The sequence below is a fragment of the Trachemys scripta genome, chromosome 21 (assembly GCF_013100865.1).
Source record: "Trachemys scripta elegans isolate TJP31775 chromosome 21, CAS_Tse_1.0, whole genome shotgun sequence".
Lineage (NCBI taxonomy): Eukaryota > Metazoa > Chordata > Testudines > Emydidae > Trachemys > Trachemys scripta.
In genome coordinates this window covers 18,908,919-18,929,095 of record NC_048318.1, presented here as the reverse complement: position 1 = coordinate 18,929,095, position 20,177 = coordinate 18,908,919, and the positions used below count along the sequence as shown (strand labels likewise).

Sequence of the window (20,177 nt, the reverse complement as noted above, 5' to 3'; positions counted from 1 at the left end):
GCTGGGAGATTGGGCAAGAGGAATGGAGATCGAAGCCAATAGTCTGATGGGGGAGGCGGGTTTAAGGGTTTTTATCCAATAGGATTAAGAAGGAGGCTGGATTGACAGTGACACAGTATCCAATGGGATTGGAGAGCAGGCAGTCCTGGGTATCGTTCATCTAATTGGATATTAATAAAGGTGGGATTAGGTCGGGGAATTAGCCAATGGCGTTATGGAGGAGACGGGGCGACTGCACCGAGAACCAATGAGTATAGAAAATGGGCGGGAGGAAGGCGTGGCATTAGCCAATAATAATTCAGAGGATTGGTTAAACTCTCAACCAATGGGATTCCAGTCCAGATTCGGGTGCCAGCCAATGGCGTGACAGGAAGGGCGAGGCTAGTGCCAAAGCAGCCAATGAACTGCGACAGTAGGCGGGACTATAGTCGCCGCCAGCCAATGAGCGCGGAGCCGCCCCTGCAAAGCGGCCGAGGCCACCCCGCGTTTTCCTTAGTACCGGAGCTGGGAGCTAAAATGGCGGCCGCCGATGGAGATGACTCGCTCTACCCTATCGCGGTGCTGATCGACGAGCTGCGCAACGAGGACGTCCAGGTGCTGGCCGGTGGGGGGAGGCTGGGCTGCGGGGATCCGCACGGCGAAGGGAGCCCGGGGTCCGGCGTCCAATCACAGGCCGCCTCTCATCCCCAAAGCCGCGCTGCGGGCGTGAGAGGAGACGCCTGATTGGATGGGAGTGCCACATCGGGCTGAATGGGAGTCTGGGGGCCAATGTGTGTGTGCGGGGTTCTCTGACCCCCCCCCCTCCCCCCAACCACCCCTGTGGGTCTGATGAGATATAGCCGCTGATTGGCTGAACGTCTCCCCCATTCATGCCAGTGGGGTCTCTCTTCGTGGGATCAATGACCCCTGACCCCTGATTGGCTGTGGGGTGCCCGTAGAGACAGTCATGGGGTTTGGCTCACGTGACCTGGGGTGTGGTGTGAGGGGGTGCCTGGCTGGCTCCTTCCCAGGTATGTCCCCTATAGCCAATGACAGGCCATGCCTTATCCCCCAGGGGTGAGGTGGATGACAAGAGGTTGCTGATTGGCCAGATTTGGGGGAGGTGGGGGGACATGGTAGACTGGGGAGTCGGGGAGCCAATCAGAGAAGCTCTTAAAAGCGTATTTTGCAGGCTATACCCCGATATACCACTGAGCGGGGGCTCCCCTGTGTTATATAGAGTCGGGGTGGGGCCTGTGAGAGCCAATCCTTAACCTCTCTCTGTGATTGGCTGGGGGAAGTTTCTGTCTTGGGGAGCTTGGTCTGTGGGAGCCAATCCCTGCCACTGGCCTGTGGTAGATCTGGAAGTGACCAGTGACAGCCAATCCTGGGCGTCCCCTAGGAGATGGTGAATGTGGTTGGCCTTGGCACACCCCAAGAGAGTGTGATTTACCACAGCCATTCCTAGGGCTTCCTTGTCATGAGTACCTTGTGGTTGGTCCTTACTAGCCTCCTCCATGACTAATGCTGGCCAAAGCTTGTAAAAACCAATTTCAGGGCTCCCCTCAACAAGCTGCTGCATGCAAGTGGCTGGGAAAGGCTGTGGTGTGGTGGGGGCAGGCCCCCCCCCCAGGGGACCAATACTGGGATTAGCCTAGGAAGCAGCTGTGTGATTGGCTGGAAAAGTTCCATATAACCATGGTATATATGGGGAGAGGGCACAATCCTCTGATCTCTTCCTTTTTGGGGAAGAGGGGGCTCGGGCTTGGTTCAGGGGGTGCTCCGGTAGCTTATGAGCTCAGGCTAAGGATGAGGGTGGGTGAGGATGGAGGATATGGGAGCAGAGGTGAGGGGGTTGTCTGTGGGGTGAGGGGGCCTGGGGGGGGGGGATTTGATCAACATATGGCATTTTAGGACCGCCACAGGGCTCTAAGCAGGGGTGGGCAAACTTTTTGGCTCGAGGGCCACATCTTGGTATGGAAATTGTATGGTGGGCCATGAATGCTCAAGAAATTGGGGGTTGGGGTACAGCAGGGGGTGAGCGCTCTGGCTGGGGGTGTGGGCTCTGGGGTGGGGCCAGAAATGGGGAGTTCAGGGTGTGTGTGGGGGGCGGGCTCTGGGCTGGTTCAGGGGGTTGGGGTGCTGTGGGGGGGGTGAGGGCTCCGGCTGGGGATGAGGAGTTGAGGATGCAGGAGGGTGCTCCGGGCTGGGACCGAGGGGTTCGGAGGGCAGGAGGGGGGATCAGGGCTGGGGCAAGGGGTTGGGACATGGGAGAGGATCAGGGGTGCAGGCTCCTGGCGGCGCTTGCCTCAAGTAGCTCTTATTCGGAAGCATGGCCAGGCAGCTCTGCACATTGTCCTGTTTGCAGGCACTGCCCCTTCAGCTCCCATTGGCCATGGTTCCCGGCCAATGGGAGCTGTGGGGACGGCGCTTGGGCCAGGGGCAGCATGTGGCTCCCCCTGGCTGCCCCTACGTTTAGGAGCCGGAAGGGGGACATGCCGCTGCTTCCGGGAGCCTTGCGGTCTGGGGCAAGCCCTGGACCCTGCTCCCTGGCGGGAGCTCGAGGACCAAATTAAAATGTCTGGAGGGCTGGATGCTGCTTCTGGGTCGTAGTTTGCCCACCCCTGCTCTAATCACATACCTGTGAGGATGTACTGGGGGTGGGGTGTCTGTTCTATGACGGGGCCTTTTCTACCTGGCTATCTCCGGGGTGTGGCTCCCAGGGTGGGTATATCAGGCAGAGTAGGACTGGCCAGACAGGATGCCCCAGTGGTGACACAGCAGAAGGGGTGTGGGAGTAGATCTTGTGAAGGGGAGGGGCTCTGGGCTGCATGTGAGGGGGAGTGTGATTTAGGGGTTGGAGCAGAGGGAGGCCTGAGAGCCAGGATTTCTGGGTTCTCTCCCTGGCTCTGGTAGGGGAGCGGGGTCTAGTGCATTAGATCACACGACTCCTGGGTTCTGTTCCCTTCTGAATGTGAACATTGGCCCAACTTCTATGGAGAGTGGCGTCTGTGTAGATTGGAAGGGGGACCAACCTTCTCAGGGATTGCCTGGATTAGTCAGGAGGGTGTTAAACTAGTAACGAAAGGGGAGGCTAAAAAGAGGGAAGATACGAGCCCTGAGCACAGAATTGAGATGTTGAGAACAAAATCAAGGAACGGAAGGGCGGGAAGAGAAGAAATTCTTGACTTGCCTTTACTGCAATGCTAGGCACCTGGGTTACAAACCAAAGGAATTGGAATTACTTGTTTATGAGCAAAAGCTCAATCGAGGTGGTATTATTATATCCCGGTGGGATGATTTGCACAACTGGAATGTTAAGATCATTGGTCATAAACCAGTGGTTTTCAGCCTGTGGGCCACAGATGCCTGGGGGTCCGCAGACTATGTCTAAGATTTCCAAAGGAGTCCGTACTGCCATTTGAAAATTTTTAGGGGTCCACAAATGAAAAAAGGTTGAAAACCCCTGTTATAAACTATTTAGGAAGGATCGAGTGGGCAGGAGGGGCGGGGCACTGTCAAAATGGCATCACCTGTTTCTGAATCACTGATAACTCGGAAGAAAATAATCTTGAATGCTTATGGATAAATGTCCTAACAGAGGAAGCACAAGATGCTATATTAGTTGGGGTTTACTATAGACCACACTGGGGAACAGGAGGACAGATCTATAATGTGCAGGGGTAAAAAGTGTGCGATCCTGAGAGGCTTCAATCTGATTGACGTATGCTGGAGCGCTCAGGCTGCCAGTACTAAAACATCCTTGGAATTTATAAGTTAGAGGACCATTTCCTAACTCAAAAAGGGTTGCATCCAACGTGGGGGAATTCTATATTAGAGACCTAAAAACTAGTGGTAACTTAGGTGCAAGTGATCATGATTTGATCACATTTATAATGTACAAACAGACCAGTGAAGGCCAGACCAGTGAGAGATTTTATTTGGTGCTTTAAAAGGGCCAGTTTCACAAAGCCAAAAACAGTTGAGCCAAATCAACTGGGGGGGAGGAGGGGGAATTGAATTAGGAAATGTGACTGATAATAAGCATTGTTTATGAACCCCACTGGATGCCTGAAAAGCCCCAATCAAGGAAGAGAGCCATATTGGTTTAAAAAAACAAAACAAAAACCCCATGTGATTTAGAAGGAAAGTGAAGGCAGCTATAAAAAATAATAAAACAAAGAAAATATATAGCAGTGGAAGAAAGGGGAACTGTAGAGAATTGATAAGGGAAGCAAAGGGGCACAAGAAGAAATGTGTGTGTCCAGAAGTGTAATCGCTGCCCTTTGACCGTCTCTTGCATGTCATCAGTGCTGTTCCCAGCAGGGCAGGGGCCAATATCAAAAAAGTTGCCCTCAGGAGGGAGGTCTGAGGTAGCCGCAGTCAGAGATCAAGAGTTGAAATCAATTCTTGTCCCAGCAGCGATGCTCATGTGGCTACAGGGTTGATAAAGAGTGATGTGTTTTTATTTTGTTTAAATTAGAATAACTTTTTTTCAAATAAACTTGCTTAAATGAAATGAGTTTTATACGTTTAATATGTTCAGGCCTGAACTAAGGAGTCTCTTAAAACTTTTAAATAAAAAACAAATGCTGAATCTGTGCATCTGTCGCAAACTTTGACTGAATGGCTGCTTTTCTATATAACGAAAGAATCGGGGGAAACATCTAACTTCTGCGGTTAAGCTCTGTAAATATGCCTCAGTGGGTCATCTACTGTATTAAGGACTTGCTCCTGTGGGGAGCCGAGGACTTGCTCTTCTGCGTGAGAGATTATTTAGTACAAATAAATTGTACATGCTGTTTTGTGTGTGTAATTAAATTCCACTCGCCGTCCTAATGCAGCTCCACATAAATCACGAGAAAGAAGTGAATTAGCTAGTGAAGGAGCCACAGATCAGTCACTTTTTCTAACGTATTACAAATGTCATTAATAAGCATCTGAAAATACCGTGCTCTAGAATTGCTTAAATCAACGTATATAGTTAATGTCCCCTCCTAAGCAGCAAAAAGATATACCAAGTCTAGGCTGACGGCTCCATTTAGCTGTAATTGACATTTTTTAATGGTCCCATCAACCAGGGCAAATGCGCCTTTCTTTAGAACATCACTGCAGTCCAAATGGAAAAGTGATTAAACTTGATGATTGAAATCGAGGCTTCCCACCTGGCGATTTAACCACGATTTAAAGCGAGGCAATTGAAATCACCCAGTGGAAAGCCTGCATTGCAAATTGTCTTGCTTTAAATCGCCAAGTGGGAAGCCTGGATTTCAATGGGGATTCAGATCACCAGGGTCTGACCTAGGTTTTCGCCCAGCGTCCCCCTCCCCTGTCTGCACCGGTCGCCTGGTTCTCACCCACGCTCCTCTCCACACAGCTACGTCTCAACAGCATCAAGAAACTCTCCACCATCGCCTTGGCCCTCGGCGTGGAGAGGACCCGCAGCGAGCTCCTGCCTTTCCTCACAGGTAACCAGAGGGCTCCAAACTGGCCTCCAGGACTCCTGGCTTCTCTCCCCGGATCTGGGAGGGCAGTCGGGCTAGTGGGTTAGAGCAGGGGGCTCTGGGAGTCAGGACTCCTGGGTTCTACCCCCACTTTGACCTTGGGTAAACTACCTCCGATGGCTGTGTTTTTTAAATGGTGGATAGCAACAGCCAGCACTGGTGGCGGAGGGCAGGGCTGTTGGTGTGTGTGGGGGCAGGGGCCTTGCAGGGCTGGAGCGAGGGCTGTAGGCTTTCCACCCCCCTTCAGGGCAGGAGTGGGCTCTGGAACGCTTCTGCTGAAACCCTGTGTCCAGGTGAGTCAGGGAGACAGCGCCCTGTGTGCAGTCAACTAGCGGCTCTCGATGCCCCTCTGAACCCACGCGTCTGGCTTTCGAAGGTGTCCACCACCTCGTCCTCTCCCTGCTCACCCGCCGCTTCTCTTGCAGACACGATTTACGATGAGGACGAGGTGCTGCTGGCTCTGGCTGAACAGCTGGGGACCTTCACCGCTCTCGTTGGGGGACCCGAATATGTGCACTGCTTACTGGTAGGTCAGACCCCTGCCACCTAGGGCATGGAGCATCATCATACGGGCACTGGGGGGGTCAGGACACCTGGGTTCTCTCCCCAGCTCTGGGAGGGGAGTGGGGTGTTGTGGGTTAGAGAGGGGGGGAGGTGGGAGCCAGGACTCCTGGGTTCTCGCCCCACTCCAAGCCGGGGTGGGATCAGTCCATCCCTGATCTCACTGCCCCCCGCAGCCTCCCCTGGAGAGCCTGGCGACGGTGGAGGAGACGGTGGTCCGAGACAAGGCGGTGGAGTCGCTGCGCGCCATCTCCCACGAACACTCGCCCTCGGACCTGGAGGGACACTTCGTGCCCCTGGTGAAGCGCCTGGCGGGGGGCGACTGGTTCACCTCCCGCACCTCGGCCTGTGGCCTCTTCAGCGTCTGCTACCCTCGCGTGTCCAGCTCGGTCAAGGCAGAGCTCCGGCAGTGAGTGAAGCCCCTATGGGGCCGATCGTGCGGCTGGGGGAGACCCTCGCAGGGCTGAATGCGGGGCTGGGGGAGAGCCCCTGGGTCAGTGGGACCCCCCGTGGGCGGATCGCGGGGCTGGAAGGGACCCTGGGTCAATGGGACAAGTCCCTGTTATCTCTCATAGTCCCCTTCATAAATGGGATCAGTCTCCAACACACACACAATCCCTCCACTCCGATTGGAGGCAGTTGAGATTCACCCTCCTTTGACTGGTCTGATCCGGGGCGGGATACCAAGCTAGATGGGCCCCTGGGGCTGATCGGGAGGGGGTGGAATACTGGGCTAGATGGGCACCTGGGGCTGACCCGCCGTGACAGGGAGGAGCTGTTACAGGCGTCTCACTCCCCCGTCCCCGGCAGGTACTTCCGGAACCTGTGCTCTGACGACACCCCCATGGTGAGGCGGGCGGCAGCCTCCAAGCTGGGCGAGTTCGCAAAGGTCCTGGAGCTGGAGCATGTGAAGGGCGAGATCATCCCCATGTTCTCCAACCTGGCCTCCGACGAGCAGGTGAGAGCCGCGCAGGGGAGGGAGCTGGGAGCCAGGACTCCTGGGTTCTCTCCCTGGCTCAGGGAGGGGAGTGGGGCCTAGTGGTTAGAGCAGGGGGACTGGGGCCCAGGACTCCTGGGTCGTCCTCCTGGCTCTGGGAGGAGAGTGGGGTCTGGCGTTAACCCATCCCTGCCTCTCGCCCGCAGGACTCGGTGCGCTTGCTAGCCGTGGAGGCTTGCGTCAATATCGCTCAGCTCCTGCCCCAGGAGGACCTGGAGACCTTGGTGATGCCCACACTACGGCAAGCGGCCGAGGACAAATCATGGCGGGTCCGGTACATGGTGGCTGATAAGTTCACAGAGGTGAGCGCTGCTTCCCTCCTCGCTCCAGTGATCTGTGGTGACCTAATGTTGCGTGGGCTAGCAGGGGGCTGTGAGTCAGGAGTGAGGGGCACTGGTAGAGCTTTGGGGGAGGGGGGAGCCCAGGGCTGGGACTGCCGGTGGGGATTGAGATCTGTGCACAGTGTCGATGCTTGTCAATTTCCCCTGTGCTGAAATTGACGGGCTGTTGTTGATCTGGTGACTCCCCATCTGTCTGGGTCCTGGATCCCTGGAACGCTCTGACATGTAGATCCCCTGCTGACCCACTGCCCTTCCCCCCACAGCTCCAGAAAGCCGTCGGGCCTGAAATCACCAAGACCGACCTGGTGCCGGCTTTCCAGAACCTCATGAAGGACTGCGAGGCCGAGGTGCGGGCTGCTGCCTCCCATAAAGTCAAAGGTCAGCCTTGGTGCCCCCTCTGTCCATGTGGGAGGTTGGGATCGCCCTCTGGAAGGACCAGAACAATCTCTACGGCCAGAGGGGGTCATTGTGGGGAGGAACTTTTGGGTAGGATGGATGGATGGGGGTTGTGGGTGAGGCTGAGTGTGGGGGATATAGTCTCCCCCAGGGACTGGCTGGGAACCCTGTGGCCGGAGCCCTGGGTAATTGGCTGGAGCTGGGATGGTCATACCGGTCTCATGGACTGGATAGACAAGAGGGGGTGGTCCTGCCCTGCCGAGTGTGGGGTATTGATCTCGGCTGATCCTGGCCCCTTGGGGGGGGGGGGGGGGGGAGAGTCTTATTGGGAGGGGAATGGATGGTGGGTATGATCCTGGCCCTTTCCCCTGCTGGGGGGAGATTTGGGAGGGAATAAATAGATTTGGGGAGGGGGGGGGCAGGTCTCTTGCTGCATGTCTGAACTCCCGTCCCCTGTGCCCTGGGCTGAGCTCCTGAAGCAGCTGGCCCCAGCCCCCCGTGGGAGCTGCTTCCCCCTCGTTAACCCCTCGCCCTGTTCACCATCTGCCCTCCCCAGAGTTCTGCGAGAACCTCTCGGCCGACTGCCGTGAGAACGTCATCATGACCCAGATACTGCCCTGCATCAAGGTACGGGGGTGGGGGGGGGGCTCGGCCTGATCCCCTTGCTGCTGGCATCCCCCCCATGGGGGGAAAGTGGATGGGTGGCAGGGGAGCATAGGGGCACAATGGGATGGGGTAAGCATGGTGTGGGGGGGAGGAAGATGTGAGAATGGGGGGCACAGGATGCAGTGGAAGGGCAGGGGAGCATGGGGAGAGGGATGTAGAAGGCCTGGGGGGCAGGGGCGTAAGGGGATGGTGGGGGGAGGGGTCAGGGGTGCCACCAAGGACAGGAGTGTGAAGGGTAGTGGATGGAGTGGGAGGTTTTGGGGGTGCAGGAGGCATGGGGGGCTTAAGGGGAGTACAGGGGGTTTGGGGGGGCAGCCCTAGCAGTTCAGTGCCATCAGGCTGGCGTTAGCCCGTCTACATTAACCCCCCCCACCCCCCTTCTCCCCGAGCAGGAGCTGGTGTCAGACGCCAATCAGCACGTCAAGTCGGCTCTGGCCTCCGTCATCATGGGGCTGTCACCCATCCTGGGCAAGGACAACACCATAGAGCACCTGCTGCCGCTCTTCCTGGCCCAGCTCAAGGACGAGGTGAGTGCCCCACCCCAGAGGTGGCTGCATTTCGGGGCCGCTGTGCTCCTGTCTTGTTGGTATCGATTTTTCTCTTTGGGAAGAGATGTCAGTGGGGTTTAGTGATTAGAGCATGGGGAGCTGGGAGCCAGGACTCCTGGGTTCAGTTCCTGGCTCTGGGACAGGAGTGGGGCCTAGTTGTGGGGGGATGGGAGCACAGGACTCCTGGGTTCTGGCTCTGGGGAGGGGAGTGGGTCCCAGTGGTTACAGCATGGGGGAGCTGGGAGCCAGGACTCCTGGGTTCCATCTTGTGTGGAAAGCCTTTGCTCTGAGCTCTACCCCTCTCCCTAGTGCCCTGAGGTTCGGCTCAATATCATCTCGAACCTGGACTGCGTCAATGAGGTGATCGGCATCCGGCAGCTGTCGCAGTCGCTGCTGCCGGCCATCGTGGAGCTGGCCGAGGATGCCAAGTGGCGCGTCAGGCTGGCCATCATCGAGTACATGCCCCTGCTGGCTGGGCAGCTGGTAAGGAGGCCATGGGGAGCGTGGGGGCTTCGGGATCAAAGGCCTGGAAGGATCAGGCCCGGCTGGTGGTGTCTCTTGCTAAGCAGGGAAACGCCTGGTCAGGATTTGAATGAGAGGGTTCAGGCTTCCCACTTGGTCAGGACTGGCCCCGGTGCCCCAGCATAGCACTAGGGGGCGGGGTGGGGGCTCTCCCCTGGCAGTCAGAGCTAGCCCCGATGCCCTGGGTGGTGCTAGGGGGCACTGTGGTGCAGGGAGCTCAATTCATCGGACCTGGAGTTGCTGGGAGTTAGGACTCCTGGGTTCTCTCCCCAGCTCTGGGAGGGGAGTGGGGTCTAGTGGGTTAGAGCAGGGGGCCTGGGAGACAGGACTCCTGGGTTCTCTCCACCAGGAGCATCTCATCTGTGAAATAAGAACAGTGCCTGTTTTCCAGGGGCCCTGTCTCTCCCACAAAGTCCCGGGTCTGGCACAGAGTTCCAGGACTAACAGTCTCTTCCTTTCCAGGGGGTGGAGTTCTTTGATGAGAAGCTGAATTCCTTGTGCATGGCTTGGCTGGTGGATCATGGTGAGTGTCGCTCAGGGGACCCGCCCTCCCAGGGCTCCCCCTGTGGCCAGTGCTGGCTCCAGGGCCCTTGGTTTGAGTGGGGACTTCACCGCTGCAGGGTGGAGCTCCATAACTCTGACCGAGCAATGGTGCATCGTGGGAGATGGGCTCTAAGGTCCTAGAAGGCAAAGGCTGGTCTTGAGACTCACGCGGAGGCTGGGTGTCCGGATTCCTGGGCTCTGTTCCTGGCTATGCCATGGACTGGGGTGTACCCTCCAGCAAGTCGTGGGTGTGCTTAGAAATCAAGGCTCTGACCCCTTCCTTTGTTCGTTTAGAGTGCGCTCTTCAGGGCCAGAGCGGTCTCTGGCGGTGTCTGAGCAGCGCCTGGCACTACAGAGGCTGTCGAATACAAACAAATTAACCTCACTGATTAATTGCCCTTTTGGTCTATTGGCTTATAAGGGCTCCCAGATCCTCTGCTTGGGGTTTTATAGCCCCATCCACTTGATCCTAGCTGTCGCAGCCACATGACACTGACAAGATCTAGGTCACTTTCCCCCAGGGAAATCCAATTAACAAGAGTCTGGTCAGTTTCAGGACAGCTTTGCAGTTGACTAGGCTCTTCAGCTGTGTATCTCAGCTCCATGCTCTGGGGTGAGCAAGACGTAGTCCGTTTCACTCTGCCACTGCTCTGGAGGGGGATGGGGGGGCTCTGCAGGGGGAAACCACTCCTGAAAGGGGTTATGGGGGGGGCGGGGGAGGTGAGAATTCCCCTCAGCTGCAGGGCAGTGGGTGGGACAGAGGGCTAGAAATGGAGCATCCTAGGCCTGCGTGTGTGATTCCGCTTGGGGTGAAAATGGTGGGGCATCCTCAGCTCTAGGGCACCCCTTGTATCTGGACATGGCATTGCATAAGACTTTGCCTCTTGTACCCTACACGTACCCCTCCGGTGGCTGTTTCCAGTCCCAGCCGGGGTCTTCTCCCAACTCCATCTCTGGGGAGTCGGTGGCTCGGGTCTCCGCCTGTCCCTTCACTCCCCTTCCGAGATAGCAAAAGGTCCTGCTTATGCCTAACACAGGTGCCCAAATTAATAGTTCAGCCCCTTTCGGGCTCCACTGAAATCCTCTGCTGCTTTGCCTGGCCCAGCGTCTCTCGCCTTGCGTCTTCCCCAGCAGCGTTCTCCCGCTGCTTCCCTTCGCCAGCGACTCCTGCAGGTCATCTCTTCCTGGTCCGTGTGGGCCCTGTCTCGGGACTCCACCCCTCCACTCCCCCCAGAGCCTGCTCTGCTTCCTGGGGGTGGCTCAGTCTGGCTTTCTCAGGTTCTTCCCAGAGGGGAACCACCTTGTCCCCACCAGAAAAATTCCTGTGAGAAGTAAGGCCCAGGTCCAGACTGGAGGCCTCTCTGGAAGATGCTCTTAGCCACACACAAGTTGAAGGACTCAACGCAGGGGGAGCTGGAGGAAATGGAACAGCCTTCGCTATGCGGCAATCACACCGGATGATCTAATTCCGCACTTCTGGACTTGGATCATGCAAAAATCCCAGCTCTTGTTTAAGAACAGCCACTTCTTGGCCACGAGAAACCCCGAGCCCTGGGGCTGGTGGGGATTTCTAATGGCATCTGATGGGGATTGTTATGGACAGTCAGTAGCTCTTGTGCGGCAGGGAAAGCTGAAGCAGAAGGTGCCAGTGTTTTAAATGAGAATTCCCAAAAACACAGAGGGAAACCTCGCCAAATATCATGTTTTCCTCAGTGTTTTGTGGGGCGGCTGCCGAAAATGGGGAATAAACAGGGCACCCGGTGAACGTGGGCTGGTGGGGGCAGGGTGAATTGTAACCCCTGCAGACTCAAAATCCAGAGGGTGACTCTTCCTAGCCCAGATCTCAGGTTGGAGGGATCGGGGTTAGCGTGCCGCTGTTGGTAGCCAGCAGCCAGGATTGGCCCAGAGCCCCGGCCACCCCCGGTGATGCGTTTTCTCCTCCCTTCCCAGTCTACGCCATCCGGGAGGCAGCCACCAGCAACCTGAAGAAACTGGTGGAAAAATTCGGCAAAGACTGGGCCCACGCCACCATCATCCCCAAAGTGCTGGCCATGTCGAACGACCCCAACTATCTGCACCGCATGACCACGCTCTTCTGCATCAATGTGAGTGCCCCTCTGGGGGCAGGGGGAGCCCAGATGCCAGGGGGTGGGGGGGGGTCTAGGGGGTAGACCGGGGGGGGCTGGGAGCCAGGACTCCTGGGTTCAACTCCTGTTTTGCGTGATCGGCACAGATTCAGCGCTGGCATAACGCTCTCCTCCTGTCCCCCAGGTGCTTTCGGAGGTGTGCGGGCAGGAGATCACTACCAAACACATGCTGCCCACTGTGCTGCGCATGGCGGGCGATGCCGTGGCCAACGTCCGTTTCAACGTGGCCAAGTCCCTGCAGAAAATAGGACCAATCCTGGACAACAGGTACAGCCAAGGGGCGGGGACAGGCCGGGCCAGGGGCCCTGGCACTGGGCAGGGTTGGATGGGGGAGGAGAGGTTGGGATCTGCTAGGGGAGTGGGGATGGTGGAGGCAGGGCTGGGGGCACTGGGGTGGGGAGGCAGGACTCTCAGCTGCCATTCGCCTCCACCTGAGCTGCTGTGATGGTAAGGGGGCGAGAATTCCCCGGGACAGGGTTCCAGTCTGCTCTGCCCCCCGTGTCTCTTGCTCTGTGGGTCCCTCTAACTGCCCCACTGCACCCCGCAGCACCCTGCAGAATGAGGTGAAGCCCGTGCTGGAGAAGCTCACACAGGACCAGGACGTTGACGTCAAATACTTCGCACAGGAGGCCCTGACCGGTACGGGGAGGGGCTGGGGTCAGGTTGCACACTCAGCCCCCTGGGGCCCTCCCTCTTGGAGGGCGTGGGGTGTCGCTGGGCCGTGCCCGACTGATTCAGCCTCGTGGGGCCCTGTGTGGTGTGGGGGTGGGGGGTGCTAGGCGGGGTCTGTAATCATTACCTCCTGTCACCAATCCTCCCCAGCTGTGGGAGGACTCAGACCTGCTGGGAGCGTGGGGTTTGGGGGTGTCTTGGTCAAAGACCCCTTCTCTGCTGTGTGCGGTGGGGTGACCGTAGCAGGGGGCTCCTTTATGGAGCAGGGAGACATCCAAGTGGTGTTGGGGTTCAAAGGGAAGGTTCCAGATGTCCTCTTCTCCCCCCGGGGCAATCAGCAGCCCCCCCATGTCTGAGTGAATTCCCTGCTCCCCTCTGATCGGTCTCTGTCTTGTCCCCCTCCCCCATGTCAGATATGGGGCAGCATTATATGATTAGGGCTCTGTTGGGGGGGGGGCTTCTGGGTTTCCCCCTCTCTAACCCAAGTGTGGGGTGTGCCTTGGGGATACCCCATCTGGCTTCTGGGATTCTCCAGTTGTGGGGGGATGGGCCTGCAGGGAGAACCCCCCCCATCCAGAAAGGGGGGGGAAGGGCCTCTGGGGCTGAGAGCCGTGGCCCTGTGATCTGACCCCCTCTCTCTCTCTCTCTCTCCTCCCCACAGTGCTGGCGCTGGCCTGACCCTGAGGATGTGCCCTGTCGTCTCCCTGACCTCCAGCCGCTGTCGGCCCCTCGCTCCCCAGCCCCTCCCCAAGCCTCTGTGCATGTGTATGAACCCCTGTTGGGTGGGAGTGCCTGATGGCCCAATACAGACACCCCCCCCCCCCCATATTCCAATCAGCCACCTGCTCGCCGGGGCATCACTGCCCTTCCCCTTCCAACAGTTCATCTCCCGCCTGGTCACTCACCAGGGGCGCAGCACTCGGCCCCCCAGTATTCTCCCCCACTCAAACACTGCAGTTTGGGGGGCTGCTCGTTGCTCCCTGAGTCCCCCATCCCTGCGCTGCCTCTCCCTCTGGATGGCTTGTTGCATCCCTTCTCAGCAGTCCTTGCCCACCCTGTGATCTGAGTGTGAGGGGCACAGGAGGAGATGGGGGTGGGGGGGTCGGGGCTGCTTTCAGCTGGTTTTATGGAAGGCTCTGTCCGTGGGCTGTACTATTTCACAGCCACCAGTCTCCCTGCTCTCCTCCTTCCTCTTCCTTTATCCATCTGTTTTCTCACTCTCCCCTCCGCTGAAATCCGCCTCGTTCTCCTCTTCCCCTGCAGCATTAAACACCCTCCAGACTCCGCCTTGCCATCCTAGGCCCCCTTCCCTCCCAGACAGCCCCCCATAGCTCTGAGGGGGGGTTAGTAAATAGTGCTCGCCCCCCAAAATCAAAACCCCGAAGCGCCTCTCCCCCGGGGCAAGTTGTAAGCAGAGAAGAGACCAAACCTCCCTGTGGAAACAGGTTTCTTTAATGTCAGTTTTGGCGCTGGTCAGTTTCACGCTGGAGGGGTGGGGGGGGGTCTCCTTTGTCAGTTTCACCTCTGGGCAGGTTCATGCTGGCAGGCGCCTGCCTGATGCCAGCCTCAGGGAGGCTGGCAACACTTCTCAGCCCTGGGGCAAAGGGCTTTCAAATCCAAATGCTGGAGCCTGAAACCCCCTGGGGCGATCTCTCCAGGGTGTGAGATGCTGATTAGAACATGGGGCGGGGGGGCATGTGGCAGCAGGTCAGCCGACATTCTCAAATCCTCTGTGCCCATCAACCCTCACAAGGGTCTGAGCCCCTTTCCCCAGCCCCCATGGGGAGCTGGGTTGGGAGAATTAAGCTGGGATTTTACAGGCAACGTTTGGGGTGGGAGAGGAGGGTCATGACCATGATCTGGCTCATGGGGGGATAAAATCTGCTCCGAGTTCACCCCATGGCCTCTCAGCGGGGGTAAGAAAAAGCTCCCACCCTTCAGGTGACTGGGCAGGAATTAGATCAGGATTTCCCCTGGGTTCTAGCCCCATGGCAGTCAGTCCTAAGTTCTCGGGGGTTGTGCCCCTCACCTGGAAGGGGCGGGGCATCACAGAGCTGTCTAGTGGGGAAATGGGATGGTCTCCATTTGACCCCTCACACTCACCACGCAAACACCTGTGCCCCAGCGTGACCCTTCCCTTTGCTGCTGCCCTGGTGGTCATGCACTGAGCAAATACAGGGGGATCTGTACCCCCCACACCCTTTAACACAAGTCCCACCGTCTCCCCTCCTCCACACCGTAAGTGAAATGTCACTTTCAAGCTAATGGTTTTTTTTGTGAAAACTTGTTTTATTATTTTTTTTCTTCTCCATGATTAATAAAATGCTCGATCGTTCCTGCGTGGTTGTGGTGTGGACAGAGCCGCGGGGTTCTCAGGGCAGGGTGGAGGGTGGAGCAAAAGGATCTTAAAGTGCTGAAGCAACTTTAGGTGTGGGTGGGGTGCAGAGGCTGGTTATACGGGGATCCCTCACCTGCTGCTGAGATGCAGCCACCTCTGGGGTGGGGCACGGGCTGGTTATACAGGAACCCCTCACGCGGTGCTGAGATGCGACCAGCTCTGGGGTGGGGTAACTTTATCCAGCTCCAGAGGAAGGCAGCTGCAGCAGCTGAGACAGACTGTCATGGAAAATCCTGTGTCCCCGTGGGGACTTGTGGGCGGTGGAAAGGATTTGAGCTGGGGCTGGCAAGTCGAGGGCCTCAGGCCAAGCGCTGAGGGTTGTGTGACCCTTTCCCTGGAATTTGTCTCCTCCCAGACAAGTGCTGCAGGAGCCGGGGACCCCCTCTGAGCCAGTGAGTCCCCCAGCCTGGGGCTCTGCCCCCTATAGGGGAAAGGGTCTGTGTTCCATTTCCTGGGCCAGCCAGTCCCCCAGCCTGGGGCTGCACCCCTTAGAGGGGAAAGTCCCCTCCACAATCACCTGGAGATCAGCCTGTTAGGGTTAACAAATCCCTTCCTTCTCTCCCTGTAAGTACCGTGACTGTTGGGGGTAGAGACGGGTCTGTCACCCCTCGTGGGGCTCTTCGTACCCACAGCGGAGGCTGGCCCCTCCGCGAGAGCTGGCTGAGGTTTTCCAAAGGGCGGCGGCTGTGTCAGAAAACGCAGCTCGATTGAAATCGACACAAGCTGGGGAACGCGTCTGTTTAGAGACAATTCCCTGGCGGGGGAGGCAGGTCCAAACGGAATGGACTGAGCGGAGTTGTTTCATTTCAAAACGACCCTTTTTTTGGTTGCCGGATGGATTTGATGATTTTGCTGTTTCTAAGACAGGAACCAAAGCAGCGACTGACCTGGGTTGGTTGTGCAATGGGGGAAATGGAAAGTCCAAAATGGGGTCTATTGGGTTTTTTGTAATACATAAAAGGCAAACAAGTCCCCGTTTTTGTATTTTTTTGGGGGGGGGACGGGGGGCAGTCATGTTTTGGCCAATAGTCTATTTTTATATGATAAACAATGAATTGGTATTTTATCAATTGTCTCAATGCACCCAAACCAACCTTGGGTTTTTTTTTCAGAAATGTTGTGGCGAGTTTCACAATCTGGTATCTTTATATATCTCTTTTGTTTCCATTTCGGAACCAAGTTGGGGGGATTTCCTTCCAAAGCGCACTTGTGCTTCCTGGCCAGCTCCCAGCCGAGGCTGGTAGAGATAAGGCAGGACATGGGGCTTGAGATCTTGGTTCTAGCCACGTCTTTGCCCCCAGCCTAAGAGGAAAGGACCCGGGGTAGGTGACAGGGGAAAATGTCCATGTCCCAGGCAGCATCTCTGGCTCATAAGGGGGAGAGTGCCCCCCAGCCCACTCCCTGAAGCACAGCACCCCCTAGCACCACACGGGCATCAGGGCCAGCCCTGACTGCCAGGGGAGAGCTCCCCCAGCCGGTTCCCTGCAGTATGGTGGCTCCCCCTTCACACGTGAGTTGGCGGCGCTTCCTCGAAGGCTGCCTTGAAGGCCTGCACCAGCGGCCTCCGCACGGCGTCCTGGAACTCCCTCCCAGCAAAGACGTAGAGCAGGGGGTTGATGCAGCTGTTGAACATGGCCAGGCACTTGGAAAGAGGGATGGCCACCAGGCGGACGGCGCTGGGCATTTGGGCCGTGGAGATCCTGGCTAAGGCCAAGGCATGGTAGGGTGACCAGCAGAGGAAGAAGCAGAAGATGACTCTTGTGACCACCAAGAGGGGCTTGCTGGACTTGGCCAGCCTCTTTCGCCTCATGGCCACCACCAGGATGGAGTAGGACACGGAGATGATCACCAAGGGCAGGAGGAACTGAGAGAGGAAGATGAACACGGTCAATATCTCGGCCTCTTGGCGCCTCCAATCTTGGAAGACATCCAGGTTGCTGCAGGAGCTCCGGTTCCTCTCGAAGGAGAGCTCGGAGAAGAGGAAGGAGCTGGGCACGAAGGTGGCCAGCGACAAGGCCCAGATAGCGGCGCAGGCCACCCAGCTGAGCCGCGGCGTGCGGTGATTGCGGCACCAGACCGGGGCCACCACTACCACACACCGGTCCACGCTGATGGCGCTGAGCAGCAGGACCCCACTGCAGAGGCTCAAGCCGAAGAGGCAGTTGGCCAACTTGCAGGCCACGGAGCCGAAGGGCCAGTCCAGATCCAGGGCCAGGTACAGGACGGTGACCAGGATCAGAGAGGTGGAGGCCACGTCGGCCACAGCCAGGTTGAAGAACCACACGGTGTTAGGGGTCCAGCGCAGCTTCCAGCCTGTGACCCACAGCACTGCCCCGTTCCCGGCCGCCCCAGCCAAGAAAATGAAGCCGAAGGCGACAGCCGTGGTGACCTTCATGGCCTGGCGCAGTGTGGCCTCCCCAGATGTGGCGTTGATGGGCAGCATCGCCCTGCTGAAGAGACAGTGTAGGTTGTGAAAGGCCCTACGCTTGGGTTCTCTCCCTGGGGGTAGGATTGGGGGCTGGGAGCCAGGACTCCTGAGTTCTATACCTGACGCTGGGAAGGGAGTGGGGTCTGGTAGGTTAGAGCTGGCGGGGGCTGGGAGCCAGGACTCATTAACTGGGCCACCATTGAGGTCCCAGTCTCAGATGAATGCTGGGATGATCCGAACCTCCACCTCCACCATTACCCATGTACTAACTAAACTAATGGTTGTGGGCACTGTGTGTCCCCCTGCTGGAAGGAGAGTGTGTGTGTGTGTGTGTGTGTGTCTGTCTGTGTGTCTGTGTGTGAGAGAGAGAGAGAGAGAGAGATGGCTCCCCCCACCCCCGTCCCTCGCTCTAAGCCCCGCTCACTTAGTGACGCTAATGGGCGCAGTTGCATTGACCGCAAGCCCCCCTCCCTGCTTTGTTCCCAAACAACCAGCTGGGCCCAATGCTTCCATCCTAATGCGTCAATTTCCCAGCCCCGTGGGGGTGAGAGCTCAGCTGGGTGCTGTGCCGGCAGGGGGCCCAGGGGGCTGGCGTCGCTCGGCACTGGGCAAGGAGCCAGCTCCCCAGGCCCCCTGCCCCTGTGGGGGGTGGTTAGGGCTTGAGCATGGCTGCTCATCACTCCCGTTGGCTGCTGGGGCCCAGACCCCTGTGCCAGCTGGAGGTGGGGGCAGAGTGAGGGGTTGGGATGGGAGAAGGGGGAGGAGGTGGGGTGGGAGAATTGACTCCATCTCTAGCTCTGGTAGGGGAGTGGAGTGGGGTCTATTAGTTGGGGGTGGGGGCTGGGAGGCAGGACTCCTGCTTTCTATCCCCACACCTGAGAGGGGAGTGGGGTCTAGTGGTTAAAGGGTGGGGGATGGGGGGGGGGAGAGACTGGGAGCCGGGACGCCTGGGTTCTATCCCCAGCTCTATGAGGGGAGTGGGGTGTAGTGGTTAAAGGGTGGGGGGAGACTGGGAGCTGGGACTCCTGGGTTCTATCCCCAGCACTGGGAGGGGTGTGGGGTCTAGTGGTTAGAGCAGGAGGAGGTTGGGGGGGGGGCGGAGGCTGGGAGCCGGAACTTCTGGGTTTTATCCTGAGCTCTGGAAGGAGAGTGGGGTCTAGTGATTAGAGCGGGGTGGGGGGAGCTTGGGAGCCAGGACTATGACTCCTGGATTCTCTCCCTGGGTCTGGGAGAGGAGTGGGGTCTAGTGGTCAGAACAGGGGGGGTTGGGAGCCAGGATTCCTGGGTTCTAGCCCTGGCTCTGGGTGGGTTTAAGGTTGCCAACATCATATTTCAAAAATAAGGGACTGTTTTCTTAGCCCCCCTGCCCCACCCCACCCCCCCGATATTGCTATTATGATTATTATTATTATTAACAACCCTGAGCAGGACTCACCTACATTCGCCAGGAGGATTTTCTTGCTGCTTTTTGCAGAACTCAGCGAGCCCAGAGCTTCTTGCAGGGAAATGAAAACCCTTGTACTAAGGGCTGGTCGGCAGCCCTGCCTGTGGATCAGAGCAGGGGGGCACTGGGAGCCAGGACTCCTGGGTTCTCTTCCTGCCTCTGCGACTGATTCGCTGAAGGAGTGCCTGTCGCTCCTTCCTCTTCTCTGGCGTTTACGCCTCTGTATAAATACTATCCCCCAGCCCCCCCTGCTCTAGCCACTAGACCCCACTCCATGCTCAGAACTGGGGAGAGAACCCAGGAGCCCTGGCTCCTACCCCCCGCCCCAACCACTAGACTCCCACTCCCCTCCCACAGCTGGGGCTAGAACCCAGGTGTCCTGGCTCCAAGCCCCCCCTCCTCCCAGCCAGGAACAGAACGTACCTTCCCTCCCCTGCCGCCAGTTCCCACCGCCCCCTGGCAGGACCCGTTCACCTGTCCCGCTTCTCCCCCCCCCCCCCCCCCCAATTTTCCCCGACACACCGTACAACTGTAGCCAGAGCAACGGCATCCATCCTCAAGGTCTCAGCTACAGAGAAGGGGGGGGGGGAGCGAGGGAGGGGAGTGGGAGGCAGAGCTGTGAATAGAACCCAGGAGTCTGGCCTATTCTCCCACCCCACTCTACTCTGCCCACTAGACCCCACTTGTCTCCCAGGAGTCCTGGCTCCCAGCCCCCTGCTCTACCCCACTTGTTCCCCAGCCACCCCGGAGGCTGGGATAGAACCCAGGAGTCCTGCCTCCCAGCGCCCCCCCATCTAAGCACTAGACCCCAGTCTCCTCCCAGAGCCAGGGGTGGAAGGACCTCTGGAGTCCTGGCTCCCAGCCCCCCTGCTCTAACCCATTAAATCCCAGCTCCCCCTCCCCCCCAATTCCCCAGAGCAAAAGCAAAATCACTCACCTGAGGCGGAAGGATTCTCCAGGGCTTAGAGTTGGCGAGGGGGTTGCGCTGGGAGCCAGGACTCCTGGGTTCTATCCCTGGCTATGGGAGGGGA

At 57.9% G+C, this 20,177-nt stretch overlaps 2 protein-coding genes across 2 annotated transcripts; one reads left to right on the top strand and one right to left on the bottom strand.

Annotated features, from left to right (window-relative positions):
• The first annotated feature begins 477 nt into the window (after positions 1-477).
• LOC117868581 (serine/threonine-protein phosphatase 2A 65 kDa regulatory subunit A alpha isoform) lies at positions 478-15,211 on the top strand. The gene is made up of 15 exons (XM_034754654.1): positions 478-594; positions 5,357-5,447; positions 5,909-6,009; positions 6,221-6,453; positions 6,855-7,002; positions 7,188-7,343; positions 7,646-7,760; positions 8,335-8,405; positions 8,837-8,971; positions 9,302-9,475; positions 9,977-10,037; positions 12,008-12,162; positions 12,329-12,471; positions 12,752-12,843; positions 13,538-15,211. Exons 1-15 carry the CDS (start codon positions 517-519, stop codon positions 13,552-13,554), a joined length of 1,770 nt encoding a protein of 589 aa, XP_034610545.1. The 5' UTR covers positions 478-516; the 3' UTR covers positions 13,555-15,211.
• Positions 15,212-16,778: 1,567 nt separating this feature from the next.
• LOC117868718 (chemokine-like receptor 1) lies at positions 16,779-17,717 on the bottom strand. Its single transcript, XM_034754911.1, has one exon. The coding sequence runs from the start codon at positions 17,715-17,717 to the stop codon at positions 16,779-16,781; it is 939 nt and encodes a 312-aa protein (XP_034610802.1).
• Between the last annotated feature and the right edge of the window lie 2,460 nt (positions 17,718-20,177).